The sequence below is a fragment of the Apaloderma vittatum genome, unplaced genomic scaffold (genome assembly GCF_000703405.1).
Source record: "Apaloderma vittatum isolate BGI_N311 unplaced genomic scaffold, ASM70340v1 scaffold20650, whole genome shotgun sequence".
NCBI lineage: Eukaryota > Metazoa > Chordata > Aves > Trogoniformes > Trogonidae > Apaloderma > Apaloderma vittatum.
This window is the reverse complement of record NW_009694274.1, coordinates 248-21,691: the sequence shown is the minus strand read 5'-3', so window position 1 is coordinate 21,691 and position 21,444 is coordinate 248. Positions and strand designations below refer to the sequence as shown.

The following is a 21,444-nucleotide window of genomic DNA, read 5'->3' as shown; positions in this document are numbered from 1 at the left end:
CAGCAGGAAATTGTCTAAATCACTTGCCTAAATCATTATATAAGAAGGGTTACAAGCTATGAGCTACTGAAAAATAGTATTTTGCTAGGAGTAGTAAGCAAAAGGAATTTATCTGTTTCTGGAAGAGTTTGTTTCATCTTTTAAGTTTGCATAAATACTTCAAAAACAACACTGCCAAATAGGGTTTCCTGATTTTGTCTGTGTCGAAATTAATAGAACCTATTATCTTCTGTATGACCTGTGCTGACCTTTCAAAACCTCAGCCTGCACACTGAGCAGCAGGTATTTTCAAAATGCTTTTTTTCTGAAATGATACCTGAAGGCGTTTTGCAAGTGCATCATCTTGTGAGACTGATGTCACTTTACACAAGGTACCATAAACAGTCAACATAACCGTCACACTAGCATTATCCACTAATACATTTCAGCTTGTAGGGAAGCGTGAGCGGCAAGAATACTGGTGGGCACAAGCTAAGCTCACAGCCTTCTGGTTAACACTGTCAAAGGGCTCATCTTTGGCACGAAGCACAGGTAAGGCAAGTTGGCTTCCATAACACTATACTTTGAAAACTTGCTAATGCAGTAAGAGAAAGTCTTAGACCGAGAAGACAGAGAACTGAAATAATGTACTCACGATTATAAAAAAAATATGGCTTTTGAGACTGGGTCAACAAAGGACAGTTTTTAATTCTTTAATGCATTTGTTCCCTTTGAAAATCTACTAACTATGTTTACTAAAGACAGCTTAACCAGAATACTCAGGGATATCACCCTAGCTGTCATCTGCTAGTGACAAAGTCTTTTAATCTTGATTTCCAGATCAAAATTGAACAGGAGCTTGACACAACATTTGTATGATGCCAGAAGAGCTTCTCTCGTACAAACGCCATAGGATAATTCCCTAAGTTCCCAGTATTCCAAGGAACCTGCTTCAGGAGGCAGGAGTCTCCAAGAGAGAGAGCTCTCTGCAGCACTGAGCTCTTCAGAACAACAGGTCGTTTTAAGCTTGTTTAACATTTCATTCCTCTTTCTATACAAAGGTATTATATAAAAGAATCAGATTCATGCAGAGTATTACATGTCTTTTGGGCTATATTATCTAGAAAACGATAAAGGCAGGCATTTATCTGAATTTTCTTTTTCCTCTTCAAGTCACTTAAGAGCATGTGGTATCCTTGAGCTTGCTATCTTTGTCCCTCAGTTTAGATAACAACCCTCTTTTGTACTCTTAACATAAGTATCTTAAAAACAGTACAAGGTCAACCTGTATTAAAAAAGCTTTGTGCTTCTACACAGACCCTTGAAACTATGCAAAGGGGAATCTTCCCTCCTCTTAGTCAAACAGAGCTCTACTGTGAAGGATAATCATTTGATCTTTGAGACCAAAGCCTAGAGAACAGCTCAAAAGTCTAGACATTCAGTAATTTACCACCTCATTCTAAAACTTCTAGGTGCTCATAAGATGCACAAAACAGATCACATGCATCAAGTGTTCAAATGGCTCAGGTCTCTAATTATGAGAACTACTGGTGAACAAAGTAGTATAAGAATTATTGCAAAATGATTCAGCCAATAACTCAGGAAGATGAATGTAATCGAGTCAAGAAAATGAACCAGCCAAATTGCCCCTGAACCATGTATTTTTTTGCTAATCCTCTCTACATGGGACAATCACTTTCCTGCAAGTGTCTAAGTTAGGTTGAAACAGTTAATTGAGTCTTAAGATTACTTATTGTACGGACATTCATAGTCAGATTCTCCTCCTACTTATGGCAGTACAGTTTTCTGCAAAAACAAATTCTGTTTGCAGATCAGAGAAAGGTTAAAATGAGTTAATTTGTCAAGGCAGAGCACTGGACCAACCAGCCAGCTTGATGGCCACTGCAGCTATCTTAAGTTTCCTTAGACAGTCATTAATGGCACAATGTAAATAGTATGAATATACTCAAATCGCTTGACAAAATATGAATAATTTTTTTTGCATTGACATTTAAGAAAAAACATTACCCACTCTCGTGCTCATTAGGCTGTATTCATGCTCAGTTCTCCTCAGTAATAAAAGACAGTGAATAAGCATTAAACACACGTAAGAGTAAAACATACCATTATCAGTTACAACTGGAGTGGTTAAATTGCAGAAACAGGATGAGTTTTTCAGCACTACATTTTCATAAAATACTTCAACAGGTGTTACAACTTTTATCATACAGGAAGTAAGGACTTTGCTTACGTTTGCAGCCACAGCAACCTACAAAACAATAAAAACAAGAATACAACAGATTTCTTGTATAATACCTTGCCTTTACAGAACACTACAAACTATGAAATGTAGAAAATGAAAACTTTTGTGGCAGAAGCAGACAACCCACTTGGTAGTCTCTCACAGGAGAGAGCCTCTCTCTACTGAAGAAAAAATAGAGAAAGAGTCCTGAAAGGAAGAGCATTGCTCACTCCCAGAAATTAAATGGATCTCTAAGGTACGTCAGGGGAGTAATCTGGAATAATTTTGGATTTTAAAACAAGAATTTTGCTATAACAGCGTTATATTCTGTTACATCCCCATAAAAAATATTTGACCAAGTATGTACAAATCCTCAGAGATACAGCGTTTGCATCCATAACCAAAGTGCACTTAATTATGAAACAGAATTTGTCTTATAATGAATTATCCTTTGTTTCTGGCTGAGAGCACTTTACAAATACAATCATATTAGTGCATTCAATCAGGAAACCAGAAACAATAGCATGCAGATTAAGTGGCCAGTCACAATACTTGATAATCAAATACTCAAGGCTGTCTGAGCTGTGAACAGATACTGAATAAATACTAATATCAAACACTTAAAGACGCATTTGTGTTAGCATATGTGTCCCAGTGAATGCTTTGCAACTTGTTACAAAGCTCAGAACTTACATAATGCACTTGATATACAGTCACTGGAAATATTAAAATAGCTGATGAAGTGATACAACGGAAACGTTGTCTTTGTCAGCACAGTGATTTTTTAACTCAACATCATGAAGTATAGCTCCAGGATACATTTTATAGGAGAGGAAGAGAACATCTATCTGATTGACACATTTAGCTTACTGAGATTTCCAATACATTTGCCAATTGTTGAGGTAAGAGGGACTAATATATGGGACATGGTGACAAAAGAAGGGAAGCTGCAATAAGCAACAAAACAACACATTTTAAGTCACAACAAACAAACATGCATAAAACTGGGTGTACTTACCTGATTTTTGGCAGGGAAACTTAGCAGGATTTTCAGATCTTTATCAGGTGCACGTGAAATGTTAAACCAACCCTTTTTGCTGTTTGAACAATTTTCTTTTAATGTGCACCTAAAAGTATACATAAAATTATACTAGCCTCCTTATCATGGCTTTGACTTCAGATACTGTACTTCAAATTGTTTAATGTCATTGATTTCTTACAGGAACACTATTGATTTTTTACAGGAATATGGTTATAACTGCAAAAAGCTTGAGGAAAACAATTGACAAAATCTTCTGCTTATCAAAATAAATTACAGTGCATTGATATACGCTCTAGGGTCCTGATTAAGCCAATGGGACTCAAGCAAACACTAAGTGTTCTGCCAGTAACAGCGGACTTCGTAGCCTGTGATGGACTTCATCAACCCCAACTTGATTGCTCCATTGTACAGCCATAGATCTGACCCCTACAAGTTCCCTCTACATTCAATGGAGAGAAAAAAGCTCTTCCCTGTCACCGTTCCTGGAGGTGTTTAAGGACAGGCTGGATGTGGCACTTAGTGCCGCGGTCTACCTGATGTGATGGTGTTGGGTCATAGGTTGGACTTGATGATATCAGAGGTCTTTTCCAGCCTCAACAACTCTGTGATTCTGTGATTCTGCATGCATTTCAGTGACACTAATATTAAAATGTTAAAAAACCCAAGTGTTCATAAAGCTGAATATTTAAAACTGTCCTAGGACAAATTTATTTTCCTTCACAGATTGCCTGAGAAATACAAGCAGTGAACTTGTTTCTGTCATCTGTAATGAACAACCTAAGAGTTTAATGGCAAAATAAGTAATGCCACCCAGGACTCAGGGTTGTGCTTCTTTCCACAGCAGGAAAAATGTGTCTTTGGTTGCTCTAAAAGCTGACCTTTAACATTCAAATGACGTGCTATGGAGAACGGTCACTTTGTAGGAAGCAGTCGTGAAGGGTGCAGTAGAGCATCAGATGCCCCTCAGCACAATTGCCCTGCACAGGTCAAGAGCAACACGAATTCCACTCAGCTATAGATGAGGTTATTTTGTTATATTCCTACTTTTAGAAACCGATATTGTCTGCAAGCACACATGAAAGAATATGACAGGTAAATATTATTTGTGGACCACATGGTTAGGAAAATTAACGTACATACTCAGACAACTACAATGGCTGGCTTTCTTGGAAGTGTGAACTGGACTGGACCCTACACAGGTATGAAGTAAAAGGCATGAAATTCTAGGATCAGATTTCAGCCATGTATAGATATGTGTACAGGGAAAAGCAGAGTCAATTTCTTTTCAATCTTCCATAGCAAGCTAGTTCTTTCTACTACTAAAGATTCCTCTTCACAATCGGAGTTGGGTTCCTCGTATTTCGTTATGATAAAATAATACCTATGCACGCCAGTTCACTCATATTTATTTTGGTCCCTGCTCCACTAATCTTGTATTAACTACCAATCTCACCGAGTTTGCCTGCCCTGCCTTGCTAAAGGATACTGATTTCTTCATGGAATGAGAACGTGGTTTCAGAGAAAGCTTTGGCCTCTTTTTCCAAGGTACCAGCTCCCAAATGAAGTCCACAGATGTCACACATACTGACCAAATCCAAACGGGAGTCTGGTCATGTCAGATAACTACAACACACTGTGTTATTTCCATATGGAAAATACATGTAAAAAAATCAGTGCCTTGTATTGGAATTATTTCAGCAGACTTCATGTAAATCTGATTCATCTATAGAAAATCTATTAACATTGAGAGAAATCACACAATGCTATGACTAATTGTTTTGAATTACTCTAACTGAAAAGGAGAATTTTTGTATTTGTCCCTATGGAAGAAAGAGCAGAAACAGGAACAGCAGAAATATTTTGTTTCATTTTGTTTTCACTTGCAATAAGATGTACAGATTTTTTCACTAAACTGTCTTAAAATGACACACTGCTGGAAAATTTTATTTAAAAATTGAGTGCCTATTTAATATAAAATGTATTTCCCAGTAAGAGAATAAAGCATATTATTGATCTCAACATTCTTACAGAATATATTGCTTTAGTGGATATTTATGGACTTTGTTTAAAATGCTAAAAACATGTCGTTCTCTTTTTCTAAAGCTTTACTTGGATTCCTCTCTTTGCAAAACCAAATATTAGATGATGCTAAGCGTTGAGCAGTGAAAAATTATGTGGGTGTTGAACAAGACTCATATTATGGTAATTCACTTTTCTCCAAAAGAGTAAATTACTTCTGTTTCAATCAGATGGAAACTTCTGGTGATTCCCCTGATAAACAGGGGATTCACTGACTAATAACTGTTATTCACAAATTCTTTATATGGTAACTAAAAGCATGAAAAGCTTAGTACTGTAACATACACAGTTTCTAACATGTTAGCAAAAGAGAGGTAGAAGAAAGTACATTACAGAATAAACATCTACTCTCTTCTAATAACTAACTTCGCAAACACAAAGTATAAGGTCTTCAGCAAAATCACTCTCATGTTGAAATAAAGCAAAAAGAGTAGTATTAACCTTCTGAAAGCAGGCTATTAGTGGAATTCCTCAAAGATCAATCTTATAACTACTTTTGTTTAATGTTTTAATTACGGATAAACTGGCATAAAAGGAGGTTTACACTGTCAGCATCTGCTGATTATAACAAGTTGGGTGCATTACCATGCAGAGGAAGATGACGGTATCACACAGGAAAACTTAGATAATCTTGAAATGAGATGACATTTCAAAGCATAAAGTACAAGACCACGTACCTAGAGCAATAGAAAACTCACAACCCATATGTGTTTTAGACTGGAAACTCATCAGCTGGAAAGAAAACAAAGAAAGAGAAGGACCTGGGGGCATTATCTGATCTTGGACGATTGTGACCCATCAATGTGATGCTGTCATGAAAAAGACATGTGTCTTGGGACACACTAAATAAGGTGCTTCCTGGACAGACCGATTAAACCTCACTGAGCAAGGCACAGTTTAAATCTCTTCTGGAATACTGTGACAGCCCTGGCCATCCTTATTTTAAAAGGATGCATAAACTTCACGCACAACCAGGGCAGGGAAGACAAAAAGGCTATCTAATTTTAGGACGGTCCTTGATCAGTTTATGAGTAGGTTTACATGATGCAGTTGCTTGCGCTTGCCAAGGCTAGGTTTGATGACCCAGGAATTTCTCCAGTCCAGACCAAAGACGTACAACAGCTTTCAAACCTGCTTCAAAGAAAGCAGCAAAACTAATGACTCTCGAATGTGGGGATGAAGTGTTTAGAAAGCAATTCTCCTCTGGCCTAAACCACAGGCAGTGGTTCCAAAGCAAGGAACTATGAGTATTAAAGACAACTGAGCTCTCTTTCCCCATTCTCACATGCAAGATGCTCCCAGCATTCAGATGCTTCAGGCACGAGTATACAAATTTATGTCTCAATCAATTTGGAAAGCAAAAACATCTGTTCTAAGCCTAAAATATTTTTTTCTCATTATTCCAACATATATTTTATAGGTAGATCACAAAAATCTGAGGGTTAACGTGGTCTTTAAAAGGTGCAGAGCTGCCTTTCACACAGCAATAATATGATTCTATCATATCTAGATTACAGCAATAAAGTGTTTCACATCTATGGCTATGACTGATCCAATGAAAATTCAGTAGATACAGTCTTGATGCTGAATAGCCCCAAGCCAGTCAAAATGCACACTGATAATGCACTGCTTTTACGTGAAAGTCTAAAATACCAAAATATACCTTCGATTCCAAGAACACCACCCACAGTAGGGATCCTTTGCAGATAAGCACTCTTGCTCAGAAACATATCTACCACAGTTTGCAACTGGTATTCTTCTCACCTGAAACCAAAGAATGCAGTAGCACACTGAATCAAAACAGCCTCCATAAACAGGGAAATTGAGCATTACCATTAAAAATCTGACAGCAACCAAGCACAATCCCTTTGGGGAAGTTTCCTTATGAACTCCCCTCTGCCAGAAGACCTTTGGATAGAAATAGGCAGCCTATTTTACACACGCTGTATTTTGCCACCAGACGATGAAACGCCTCTGACAACCACAATGTGGTTCTACTACTCAAAGGCCAGCATGGACAGATTAATGCAAGAAGACTGATCAGCATAGTAAATTACAGACAACAGTAGAAAGGAGGTATATTTTACAAATAATGCTCTGCTGAGCAGAACACCATTTTCCTACCATGACAACTGAGATTTTTAAATGATTGATGAAAGTGCATCTCAAAATGCATGCGCAAAACAAAATGCATCTGTGTTTGCATTACCAGGTCAGGTTACTGCATGTGCACACTAGAACAAACGCATGCAACTACTTAGCATGCATGAAAATGCCATTTCAAAAAGGAAATGTAGGTAATTGTGGCTATATTGTATGCAGCTATACTTGTACATTCAGCTTGAATATCCTAGCCAGCCATTTTCAGAAAAGGAAAGGAAAAAGAAAAAGAGAAAGCTGATTACAAATACTGAATACAAATACAAATACCGTTATCAAAAACAACGTTAATTAATAGTATCAGTGAGAAAAAAATTCCTAATTCAAACATTTTTTCACAAATTTGCAAGACTTAGAAGTTCCTATATTTTCTAAACAGAAACAAGGATACACGGCTTCCTGAAAAACTACATTTCATGTTTTTTCCAGCCATATCTTGTAAAACTTGATTTCTCTGAAGGTATGTGATATAATCAGTTCAGAAAACAGCCAACATCACAGATTACTAGCAAGTTAAAAGAGTGTAGAAGCCTTATTTAAGCTCCAAGAGATGATGAGAGAGAGGCAACTATTACTAAAAGCTGTTGTTCTTCAGTAACAACTTGCTCTTTTAAAGCTGAAGAAAATTCAAGTCTTTCCTTTGACTATCTACATATACTGTTGACTGAAATCTTGATTTTCTGCATTTGATAGATGGCTAGTATCAGTCAGGTGTTCTGCATTTGATAGCTGGCTTAGATCAGTCAAGGGTTCTCCTACCGACTTACCCACTCCCTCAGATGGCAGGCTAAAATGTCCACTGCTGGAAAAGTGATTTTATTGTAAATGAAAGTAATCAGGTGCTGGGTGAAATTCTGTCCAGCCAACAGGGACAAGGCAGTCCTCACATTTTCACTGCCAACTTCCCCACTGCTGGCAAGACAAAGGGATTTGCTGAGTTGATGCTCAGTAGCCCTGCTTGCACAACGTGTTGCCACAACTGCACTGGCTCCTGGGAGCCGCTTGCTGCTCGCTGTGCAGCTCTGACATGTTTGCTCACACGCAGTGATTCCTTGGCTCCACTATGCACATGTGTAAATCAGTTCTGACTGTTTAATTGTGGGTTTTTTTAAAGTCTATGCCTAAGTGAAGACTAGAGAATTTTATCCTTGATTTCAGCAGAACTGAGATTTCAAGCCCACCTCTCAAATTAAGAGATTTCTCTGCATTAGAAACTGCATAATTTACTAGCAAACCCTGGCCTACCAATACCTGGACTGCTAATTCAGAGGAACTCCACGTCCAAAGAGTCTACAAGCTCTGTTTGCTACCTCCAAGTGTGATGCTGCATGATGCCTCCAGGAAAAAGAGAAGCAAAGACTCTCTTGACAGAATGATGCAAAATAAGCACGTGATTAAGGGTGTTGCTGGTTCACAGCAACACAGCACAGCTCTGCAGCAGTGCAGCCCAAATATAGACAACATAACCAGATATTAGATGTAAGTTGGTAAATGTGGTTTGGATATTTAAAGTCTAACTCTGACCCAAACCAATGTTTCACTTACAAAATGGCAGAAATCCTTAAAGCGGTAGTTTTCTTGAATTTATTATTTTATTTAGTATTGTGCTTACCTTATTAGCAGAGGACAGATAGATGTAGTTATTATCTACTGGATCAAGTCGAAGTTTGGGGAAAATAGAGGTTTCTTCCTTAATTTCATACAAAACCTCCGGGCAATTAGATTCCATATCCTCATTAAGAATAGCCTACAACACATAAAATTAAATTATTCACAAGTCCTTTTATTGATCAGCTAGCATTTTAAACAAAAGCCTAATTTCAGCTAGATCAGAGCATTTGAGATTATTTCCTGTGCCCCGATTCAATTCACCTATTGCACTGGCTCTCACACTGCTGAAAGATGGAGGAAAAGACCACCAGAACAGAATTTCAGCAAAATCCAGGCCAGACACATTTTGCACTGACTGTGACAACGGTTTAGTGTATGAAACATTCCTCCCACCACATACGTTCCTGTTTGACACAGAAACCAAACACAGAAGAGGTGGCTGTATCCCAAAGTCATAATGGGTTATATACTCCTATGAATGGAGAAGAAAATATTAGCTTTCAGAAAAAAATATTAACAGCCAGATAACCACAACGTAAAAAGGAATCTATGCAAGTTACTGGCAACTGTCTTCAGGACAGAAGTTTCTTTATGGCTTCTGTGAGTTCACATCTGAGGTGGTATTTCTTTTTCTAACCTTGTCCCGCTCTACAGTTTTCCACTACAGAAATTCAGAGAACCAGAGACCATAGGAACTTTATTTTGCAAGTTAGTAAGCACACCAACATTGATACAAGGTTTTCTATAAACCTGACTAAACAAGGGAGATATGCGTATGGTCTTCACTGTTGTAAGGAGACACGGATGACTTCAATTTCATTTTTCATTATCAAAAGCACAGTGAAATCAAACGAGCAAAAGCTTTTCAAGCTCTCTACTATTTTCCTCTCCAACTGCCTGCTTAATAAAAACAAAAAATGAGAGACATCCTTTGCACTGTAGACAGGAAATACACATTCTTGCAAAACCCAGAAAAAATCTAAAAGTATAAAAGATATTTGACTGGATGGTTGAAAAGTTTGATAATGAGATAAGACGACTTTCACGTCCAAGTGTTTGATTTAAGCTAGAGTAGGCTGACTATTCAGAAGCTAAGGCAAAATGAATCTTGGCTTTTATCTCTAATGGACAGCTATTCACATCACACAAATTGACTAACAAACGAGTAAATATGCTTCTAAAATCTAACAAGATTCAACATTTCTACTGGAAAATGAAAGCAAGGAAAGAAGCAGAAGACAGAGTAACTGAGAACTCCACAGTCCATAAATTGATACTGATGTCATTAGCAGCTTAATGAAATGTTGCTATAAATTTTAAACAGGGTATATAATTCCTTTTGAAAGTTATTGTACTCTCCAAGTAGCAAGTTACTTGGCAAGTATATGGCAGTTACTTCACAAACAGACAAAAAAAGAAATAGACATTCAAGGGCTTACATCTGTTTATAATGCAGTGCCTAAACCAGGAAACATTTACCCACTTGAACAGAGCAGAAGCTCATGGAGAAGAGAAGAATTGCCACGCTCAGCTTACCTTCAGTAACTGTCCATCATCTGTTCCCAAAAAGAGAACTATCTGATTCAAAACAACTGTGCCATAAACAGCCACTAATCCAGAGTGAACCAGGACAGGTAATTTCTTGATTGATGGTGCCTTCTGAAAATCAGATATAAGAGAAAGCTATTACAAAATTATTCATCTATACTGCAAAACATTAAGAAGAAGAATCCCTGGAAAGACTCTCGGAGAACTCAACTTTAGACAATATTTTGGATAAAATTTTAATTCTAACACAATTTCAGAGCAACACATCATTGCAAATGTCACATGAAACATGAAATGACTTCTTACGGCAACTGGTCAGATCTGTGACAAACGTTACATCTACTGCAGCAAAATTGCTGGCCTCAGTGGGACATAGCCTTGGTCTAACAGCAGCAAGTTACTTCACAACAGAATTCAACTTTTTTTGTGACATAATGCCTTGGGCTTACTCTAATTGCCAGTTCTTCTCAATGAGGCCATGCTTTGCCATCACATGACTGCACCTACCATGAAGGCTACAGAAACACCCAGCAACCACTTTTAAAGGCATGCAAACATTCTGGAGAAAGGAGGCACTTCAAACACACAAGCTCTATCTTTGTGTGCGTCAAAAAATGCAGAGCTTCATCCTCCCCTTTCTGGTTTCCTGCTTTACATTAAAGGAAGTTGAAACTTGCTTATAACACAAATATAAAAATGAGATAAAGCAGTATAAAGATCATGTCAGGGAAAAGATAAATGTACCTGTGTGAACTTTAAAATCAACATGTTGTGTTGACGTGCCTAGAAAATGCTCAGTAAATCCATCTACCTACCTATCCACCTACCTACTTAAATTTTCATTTAAGTCACTCTCCTCATCACACGAACATGTGGCTGCACAAACACTGGTGCTGGCACAAAGGAGCCGTGAGCATGGGGAGGTGCAGGGAAGAACTCGGATAGGATCACATCACTGGGAATAAGCCCTGTACATCAACTTACAGAGTCCAGCATTTCAACCTCAGGGATGGATTCCTAAACCTACAGGAACCCTTTGAGTGCAAGAACATATTTCGCTTTAATGCACAAGTCAAAAGTGTGAGAATGGGCCATTAAAACTGACATTTTGCAGAAAGGTGAAGGCATTTCTCAAAGTTATGAAGCAAATCTGTAACACAGTGACAGCTGAATTCAACTCTCGCATGCTAGGATGCTGGCTTAACCCCAAAAAGTCCTTCCACGTTTCATTTTTTTCTGAACTGCGATCCTAAGTCAATTTAAATCTTTTTCAGTCATCTGAATTATTTTAATTAGCTTGCGAAACAGCCACTTGGAGTAAAAGAAAAATTGATTAACTTTCGTATTTAAAGATTTACTTTTTTTTCTTGCATCAGGAAGACGACACGAGAACCGTCATGTACTGGCACAGCACTTCAGTAAAATCCACTTAGGCATGAGACTCCAGTACCAGGGAGGTCTGGTTTAGATACGGAGGGGAAAAAGTGATTGCAAGCATTTTAAGGCAGAAAAAGTGAACTCACTTTTCTATTAGATGAGAGGGTAACAAAACTGGTGCACACAATGAGCCTTCACTCAGGCTCAGAAGTGAGGAGGTGAAGTTTCTAGGCTTTGATTTCTACCAGAATTAGGCTTCTCCTTTTCTGCCACGCACTGTACAGTAGCATAAGGAAAACAAACCACCTCGCAGACTCTGTACAATAAGATCACACAAGAGGGGAGGACTCACCCAGTCTCTAAAAAGCTTTGCTGCCAGATTTTATTTTGACCCACATACAAGTAAAATAACTAGTGTCATATCAGTGCATCCTCCTCGTCTGACTGAAGAACCAATACTGACAAGTGTGGAAGCCTCCCCCCCTCACACTGCTTGCTAGAGGGAGGGTCAACGCGACATTGAGCTAATACAGATAAGAAGAGGGGGAATTTAGATGGTGGGCAGTCACAACAAAAATTGTCTTCTCTCTTTTGCAACCTATTTCTCCAGCTTGCCTGCTCCCTCCAGGGTGCAGCTGCTGCTTTCACCCTTCTGTCACCCCTTTTCCATGTGTATTTATTTTTTTAACAAGCCCTTTTACCTCTTCCACTGTGACTAATGGGGTTACAGCACTGCAGGGCCTTCCCAAGCTTTTTATTTCATAGCTAAATCCATCCTTAAAATGCATTTAAAGTCTAAACTTCCTTTATACTCAGAGTCATTCGTCTCCACAATCATCTCTCTGTCTATCCTGTAACATTTTCAGGCTCAAACAAAAAAAAATGCAAAAGAAAAGATAGTACTGCCTAGAAGATCTTCCTTGTTTTTTAACTCTTCAGTTCCACCCTTGGTTCTATTCTGTAGTCCCCCAAAATCTTCTGGTGCACAGGTAAGCCTAGAGATCTCCTGAATTAACTTACATTTTGCTTTTAAGTTCACCCCCTTAAGCTGTTTGGCTATTGGTATGAAAGTTTTCTGGTTTGCATCTTATTTGCAGATTTATCTCTGTACAATTCCAGCTGCAGCAACCATATTCACCCTTCTACTTTCTGTCTTGATTTCCTCCTGATTATTTTACATTGTGTGCCTCAAAGGGAAGGGCAGCAATTTGTATCTCATGCAGCATTCATCATACTGCAGCTGGCCAAAAAGTAAAAATAAAGGGTTTGAGCATCAGAGTGAAGAACAGATGCAGCAATACAAAAGGACACAAGACTTGCGACCAGCGCACAGCACTAGTCAACACTGGAACAATACATGAGCGTTTTTCCTAAAGGGAAAAAAACTTCTGGAACTTCATTTTTCTTTCTTAACTCCACCATCCTTTAACCTCCTGCATCAGTATTTATCGTATCAGAGGGTAACACACTTAAACCTGGTGCATGCAGTAAGTCTTTATTATTAAGGCTAGGGAATGAGGAGATGAACTGTTTGAAAATGTTATTTCCACGAGGTTTTTTAATTCATGCACTGCATAGCAATGCTAGGTGGACAAACTATCCCAGATGAGCAGACTTAAAAAAATCAGGAAGAATGACCAAGAACTAAGAAGGTCTTCACAAAGACCTTGCAGAAGCAAGATCCTGAGCTTCATGATGCAAGGCAGAAGGGACAGTCAGAGGCTATGCTTGAGCAAGAGGTTGATGGAGAGTCCCAAGACGGGGGACGCTAGAAATCTGTGACTTCTTGCAGCAGCAGAACCACTGCTTCTGCCCTCACATCTGACTTTACAGAACTGATAAAGTTTCCTAATAGCCAATGAGGGAGAACAAGCTCCATTAAGGAAAGCTTTGAAACTAACTGAGCTTGAACAGAGTATTGGCAGAAAGTAAAAGAAGTGGTGGGTGATCGTGGTTGGAGAATCTCTCCTGGGAAGGACAAAGTCACAAAGCTGCTAAACCGTCATGCTATTACAACAGGTTTCTGTATTTTGAGGGGCCTCGATCCATTACACTGCTGAGAGACTGCCTATGATTTTGCGCTCCTTGGACCACTACCCATTGCTGCACATACACGTGGGCACCAAAGAAATTGCCTACTGCAGATCAGGACGACAGAGCTCTAGGGGCAAGGCGAAGGAGATGGGACCCCAGGCTTCGAAAACCCTATGCGGTCAGTGAAGCGTGATGCTTTTCTGGATTTGCTACTCACAGACGAGGGAGAACTGACTGAAGATATGATAATCAGTGGCAATCTTTACTGTGGTAACTACGAAATAACTGAGCTCAGGATCCTGAGGATAGAGAGAAAGAGTACAGAGCCAGAGACCAGACTTCAGCTTCTTCAGGGAACTGGTTTGTGGGATCCCCTGAGAGGCAGTTTTGAAGGGAAATGGAGCTCAGCAGAGGTAGTAAGTCTTTCAGGACAACCTCCTGCAAGGACAACATCCAGGAAAACAGGCAGATGTAGGAGGACATGGACACTAGCTAAGCAGGGAAGATATGACTGAAAGACAATGTGAAAAAAACAGTACAGAGGAGGTGCATGCAGAAACAAGTAGCTAAGGGGGGACTGCCTGGACATGTAGGGGTGGTGTTAAGAAAGGCCAAGCTAACCTGCTGTTGAAACCAGTACAGGATGCTATAGGCAACAAGAAGAGCTTCTACCACCACAATAAAAGAATAAACAATGAAAATGTGCACCAGCTGCCGAACAGGTCAGGTGATTTACCAACAGTGGATGCAGATAAGGCACTGACTTCACTGGCAAGGTCTTGCGGTCCTCTGTACTTAAGGAGTTCAAGGAGGAGAGAAAATACCAGTACTGGAAGAGGATTAAGCCAGAGATCTCTTAAGAAATTTCAGCTTATAGAAGTCCCAGGGGAACCAGACAGGATCTGCAGGAAGGTGCTGACACTGTCTGATGACACTGCGAGGATGTTCTTTGTTATTTCAAAAGTTGTGGAGATCAGGGGAAGTCTCCAACAACCAAATAAACACAAATACTGCAGCCATCTTAAAAAAAAAAAAAAAGACAAGACCTGGGGAACTACACATTGGTCTATCTCACTTTTTCCCTGGGAAAATCACGGAGCAAATCCTATTGGAAGTAATTTAGAGGCACAAGAAGAAAGAGAAAGCGCCTGGGAAAACCCAGTATGGATTCACCAAGGAAAAGCCATGCTTGACCAACCTGACCACTTTCTGTGATGAAACGACTCCATTTGTGGAGGAGGGGAAAATATTGAACCTCATTGACTTTGACTTTAACGAGGCACCTGATACAATTTCCCACAGCATCCTTGTATCCAAATTGAGACATAATTTAGACAGGGACTACTGGGGAGGTAGAAAAACTGGACAGATCATCAGGTTCAAAAGGCATTGGTTAATGGTTTTCACTTTACTTAAACACTAGTTTCAGGTGGGGTTCCTCAGGGAACCTATCATGGAACATGTCCTGCTCAGTATCTTTATCAATGATCAGGAGGAAGACACTGAAAGCTGCTGGATTAAGCTTGCAGATGACATCGAAACGAGCTGTCATGCTTGAGGGCAGGGCTGACATTCAGAGGGACCTAGACAGACTGTAAGAATAGGCCACGTAATTCAGCACAGAAAAGTGCAAAGTCCTGCATCTGGGATGGACAGTAGAGGCTGAGGAGGAGCTCTGCTGGAAAGGACACAAGAGTCCTGCAGGGCAGTAGGCCAAACAGGGAAGGTTAACAGCATCCTGGTCTGTACGGACAGGAGCATTGCCAGATTGAGTGAGAAAAGTGATTATCCTCCTTTACCTGGCACCTGTTTAGTTGTGCCTAGGAACCCGCACTGAGTTTGGGGACCATCAGTAACGCACTGAGCCTGATAAATGGGAGTGGGTTTAGCTGTGGGTCAGAACCTAGCATCTGCACTGTGAAGTAAGGCTGAGGGAATTGTGCTGGTTCAGCCTAAAGTAGAGAAAATTTTAGAGGGACCAGAGAAACACAGCCAGTCTCTTGCCTGAGGTGTATGCAGGACAACAAAAGATAGTGACACAAACTCAAACAGTGGAGCTTTCTAGTGGACAGGAGATTAAAACCCATCCCTGTGAGGACAATTAAACAGAACAGGTTGTCCAGGTAAGTTGTGCAGTCTCCATCCCTGCAAGTTCCAAGATGTGACAGGACAAAGCCCAGAGCAACCTTGCCTGATCTCAGAGGTGACCCTGCTGTGAGCAGGGGGCTGCACTAGAGGCTTCCTCTGAGGTTCCTTCCAACCTGGACAACTCTGTGATCCCAGGGAAGTGAATCCTCTGTTCAAGACCCTCCAGACTCTCAAAAGTTTCTGTTAAGAACACCTGGTGAAGCCAGATGACTAAAACCAACTCTTCTTACTGACAACCTGAGAGTTTATGAGTCTTCTATCGCTTACTTCTCACACCAAACAGCGATGAACTGAAAATTCATTGTGACCGGACAGAAAAATTAACTGTCGAAATGTTAACTCTAGAAATCTGTCAAACATCAGATGAAATACTAGCAGTCTGGTAATACTCAGGAGATGACTTTACTACTAGAAAATTAATTACAGGATCAATTTTGATACCAAATGATATCTAGAAGTCTGTAATTCTTTCCTTAAATAAACGACCTATGAATCATTTTGGAATTAGATACCACACAAATTTAAATGTCACTTGTACAAATTAATGGCTGTGATTAAACTGATGTGACTCTGTTGACTTCAAAATCTCATTTCAGTAGAGCTTATATTAGCTAAGATTTGTCTTAGGATTCCAAACTATGCTCGACAAATTAACGGGCGTATACCAACCCACTTATTTATCACCCACTGAAAAATAAAAAAAAATCACAGAACAGACTGTTATATGTCTTTACTGGCATTAAACACCAGATGAAGACCCAACCAAGATACCTCAGTGTTCAGGAGCTACCACACCTACCTGGCTTTTGCACACCATAAAATAAACACCTTAATATAAACTACAACAACTTCTCTCTGTCTTACAGGTATATACCCAACACTTCTTTGGATTTTCTAGTTGAAAAATTGTAGGATCTTTTTCTTCCTATGCAAATTTTTTTTTTAAACGGAAACCTAATTTCTAGATTTGTCATTGTGGTTAGATAACACCCTATAGCTCTCTTCTGCTGATGATCTCTGATTTGAGCACTTCTTCAACTCATCCGCTTAGCTGTGATCCACAAGATCTTGGGATCTCTGGGAATGATCTGAGAGTCTAGTAGCTCCCGTTCAGCCACAGCACAGCAGAAGGAAAGGCTTTCTTAAAGCTCACTTGCTACTGGAGCAAGTTTGTGACAAATTCCAGCATTCCTCCTATCCTGGATAAGAAGCTTCAATTTCGTAATTGTGATCCACCAAAAATGTTTGTTAGTGCTCATTCAGGTTTCTGAAAGGAAAAGGAGAATGAGATTTGGCAAATTCACAGTTATTAACTAAGGAAATTGTGAAAAAAGATGGGCTTACATAGATGCGGGTCATGCTGGTGAGTCCATTAACACATAACACCTTGACAGCGCATGTAAGCAGATATAATTAAAACTGACAAGCATGTTGATCAGAGGAAAACATGCTGAATGTAAAACTGCAAAATGTTTTCCAAGTAACTTCATATAAGACACCACTTGCTTCTTGCTAGTTAGGGATCATGTCTCTAGGAATCCAGAATTATATATGCCCAGGATAAACACACTCAACTAGGACAAAATGCTTTGTGCACACTATTTCACAAAATAAAATGAGAATGAGTTCTCATAACCAGCAATTCCACAGAACTTGTAGCACTCACATGCTTTTTGATAAAGTTGGTAAGCAACGATCTTGAAAATTACTAATTTTTAATGACAAGGCCCAAATCCAGCAGGAAATCTTAAAACAAATGTCAACTTTAGCCTAAGTGACAGTGTGAGGCTAAAGTGATTACACACCCACAATGAGTGCCTGTGAGGATGTGGAGCAATTTGGTTCCAACCCAATGAAGTACTCAAGTTCATGCTTATCTTTAAATGCATGGGCATGATGATGATGGAACTACTTATATGTCTAACGTTAAGTATGCCCTTAAGTGCTTTACTGGGTTAGAGCCAGAAAGCTTGGGACCTTACAGGAATAAGCTTAGAGTAGAACATGCAGCAGTAGCATAGCAGGGAATTCAGGACCACAAATACCTCACGCTAAGTCCCTCTTGCAGCATGCTATTGAGAGGCATAGTGCTAACGTAGTGCAAATACAAGTTGCCATGAGCACGGGTGGGTAAGAGGATGTCTTGCCTAAAGGTGACCTGAATAACTACAAAAATCTGAAGAATGAGAAGACCAGAAGGAAAACAAACTGCCACCATTCCCTAATGCATACTCTAACTACAAGCTGTATTCCTGCAGTGAAAACACATTGTATTTTCAACTCCTACATAAACTGACAGTCCATGTCCATGATCCATGTACCTCACCACATGATGCCTGAGCTCCAGAATTCAAGTGTACTCAGCAAAGAAGACTAAGACCTGCAGCACGTGGCACCTGCAACGCAAAAGCCATTTAGCGCGGTCCACCCACCACAACCACCGTACAGGTCTTGCACCCCAAGCAAGCATAACGCTCCAACACATTCGTGTGCTCAGCACCAACGGTGGCTTTGAAAGGCTGGACTTGAAAGCACACATTAAGCACTGGTGCTTGCTCTCTTTCCTACACACCGTACCACGATGTTCTTGTGGCAGCTCTGAGCTACGAGGCGTTCCTTTCTGGCCAGAGTCACCGCAAGCTATTGCACACACTTCTCCTACAAACTGCACGCTCACGGATGTGCTGAGCACCATCTTCTTGCCAGTTCTGAAGCCCACATGCTTCTGAGTCCAAGACGAGCGTGTTACACGTTTGCAGGGACTCCCATGATTTGGTGTGAGACAGTCGAAGGATCTGGTCTAAAACAACCCAGAAGCAGCAGCATATGGGCCTGTCATCTTCAAACTTACTCTGCAATAGCCTAGCCTAACCTTCTGTAGTATAAAAAAAAACATATTAAAGCTGAACTACATGCATTTATTTCTATGTTTACACACCACAAGCACATATAATTAGCTGAAAAAGAGAGCCTAATTAGCCATGTAATGTTACAGGTCATATTACTACACAACACCCAGATGTCCTGCTATCTCACAAAATATTAAAATACCACTTTCCTGTCAGTGGTAAACTGTATTTATTGTGCCAAAATCTCATGATTAATAACATCACCATAGTTACGGACATAATGTTAAGCCAACAATCCTTTTAATAATTTTTAAATTTGGAGTTCTTCAGTATTGTATGCAAATATAATCTACATTTCCAGAAGGGATGAGCCTTTTGGGATATAAAAGTAACTCTGCAGTCATGGGAGTCTGATCTGTATCAGACCAGTCCTTAAACAAGTGGATCATTGATTCTTCAAATTCAGGCACTGGGAGGCAATGGGGTTGGGGGATGGTGAGGAACATTGGTCAGACAGAAACACCTGCCTCATCTTACCAGCATTATGTTACTCTGTGAAATCTATGAGACTCTTCTGGAATTTCTAGCATGGGGCTTTGGAGGATCTGCTGCCTAGGGAGGTTTCTTTTGTTTTGTTTTGCAGGCTCAAAAAGCATCTGACAAAGAAACCCCATGAGTGATTTAGAATTAAAAATCCAACTAGCAAACAGGTATTTTGGGATGAAGGTGAGACTTCAAATTAATTCAGCATGTTTGCCTTGTGAGAGCACAGAAATCACGTAGTAAGCTATAAACTGGTGCTGGAAATCAAAGGACTGGTTCCAGCTCTGTTGCGAGAGTTTCACTATTTACTTCAGCATCATGGTTTCACCGGGTTCTCATTCATAACTGCATCCTCTAACACTGGCAATATTGTTGCAATTCAGTTGGGAGATGAGCAGATTTGAACCCCACGTGCTCTCTGGTAGCTTGTATTTGGAAGAATCTTGGCACTTTGCTATGGGCTACACTTGGGAAGCCAAGGAGCTACAGTAAATCCACCGCACTTCTTCCAAGCAGTTTCCAACAAATACCTATCATAACACCACAAGGATTCAGGGGTTAAGCTGCAAAGTCCCTGGATGATGAGGGAACTGCAAAAGGCCAGGGCTGCTTTATGATACCTTTCTTGATTCCCTGCGGTTCTCTCCGACACTTTTCAGTGTTGTTCCTCTTGCCACAGCCTTGAAAAGACTTCTGAGTGTGACTTAAAAGCACACAGGAGCCTTGCAAAAGCACCTTCTACACCTGCATTACATTTTTTGCTTCTTTGATTCAATTTTTAATTAATTTCTTCACTAGCTACCAAGGCCACAGCAAAGCTGGTAGCCTTGCCCAACCTGCCCTTCATATGCCCCCTCAAAAGGAGGAAGGAGCTGAAGAGAGTTACAGAAGTAGGTGACCAGGACGATCTCCATGGGATACCACTGCCTGAGAAAATGTAACCACTGCAACAACAAAGATGCATCGCCTGATGCTGTCTGCTGCACATACGGTTTTGGTGGAGTAGGGTGAGGTGGCTCTGAGCCCTCTCCAGGAAGACCAATCCTGGGAGGTTTGGGAAACACTCACCACCAAACAAGCAACCATAATAACGAGTGAGCAATGGGGATAACAATGCACACAGCCCAGTGCACAGGAGTCAATCTGATGGGCTTTTTTTCATTCCCAATGTAGCTGGAATGACATGAGATGTGAATGCACAGAACAAGGTAGGAGATGCTCTGTCTAGGCTGTACAAAAAATACGATGAAGTATGACTAATCCTTGGCAGAAAAGGGCTCACTGAGAGAGACTCAAGCCTGACCCAGGATGCCCTCAAGTGTTCCCTCAGATATATCTTTCCGGAGATGCAGGTGGGAAGGACACCTTCCTGAGATGTAGGTGGGAAGGATCTAGTAGGGGACCAGCCTTTGAGAAATGGAAAGGGCTGGAGCAATCACTAGGGCTGACGGCACACCAGGGTTAATGGGCAAAGCCTCGCACAGCTCTGAAGTTCCCCACAAACTTCACGTGCCTTCAGGTCAGGGACACCCTATGAGTCATGCACAGCGACACCAGTCACAACAACAGCGTCAACAACAGTGTGTGGGACCAAAGCTTAGAAGAGCAACGGCCAGACTTACACAGCTCTTCCCATTCATGACGAAGTGCGTGGATGCGCAGGCTTGCTCCTTCATCTCCTCCATCCCGAAGATGCAAACAGCAGTGGCGTTCCAGGCCTTGGCGCTGCGGCTGTGATTGAAAACACCCACCCACCAGCCCTGGTCACCCTGACGGACAAGGCTGGAGGAAACGATGAGGTTCCTGCACCCACAGTCCAAATACACATGCCC

The 21,444-nt window shown here is 40.4% G+C and overlaps 1 protein-coding gene across 1 annotated transcript in view; it reads right to left on the bottom strand.

Moving 5' to 3' along the window:
• Positions 1-21,297, bottom strand: part of PLXNC1 (plexin C1) — a 68,042-nt gene extending 46,745 nt beyond the window's left edge. Inside the window, exons 1-6 of the mRNA XM_009867235.1 lie at positions 21,235-21,297; positions 10,650-10,772; positions 9,115-9,249; positions 7,006-7,106; positions 3,240-3,348; positions 2,104-2,248 (exon numbers count right to left, since the gene is read on the bottom strand). Coding sequence (XP_009865537.1) covers positions 2,104-2,248; positions 3,240-3,348; positions 7,006-7,106; positions 9,115-9,249; positions 10,650-10,772; positions 21,235-21,297 — 676 coding nt within the window. The remainder of the gene's footprint in view (positions 1-2,103; positions 2,249-3,239; positions 3,349-7,005; positions 7,107-9,114; positions 9,250-10,649; positions 10,773-21,234) is intronic.
• Positions 21,298-21,444: the final 147 nt, after the last annotated feature.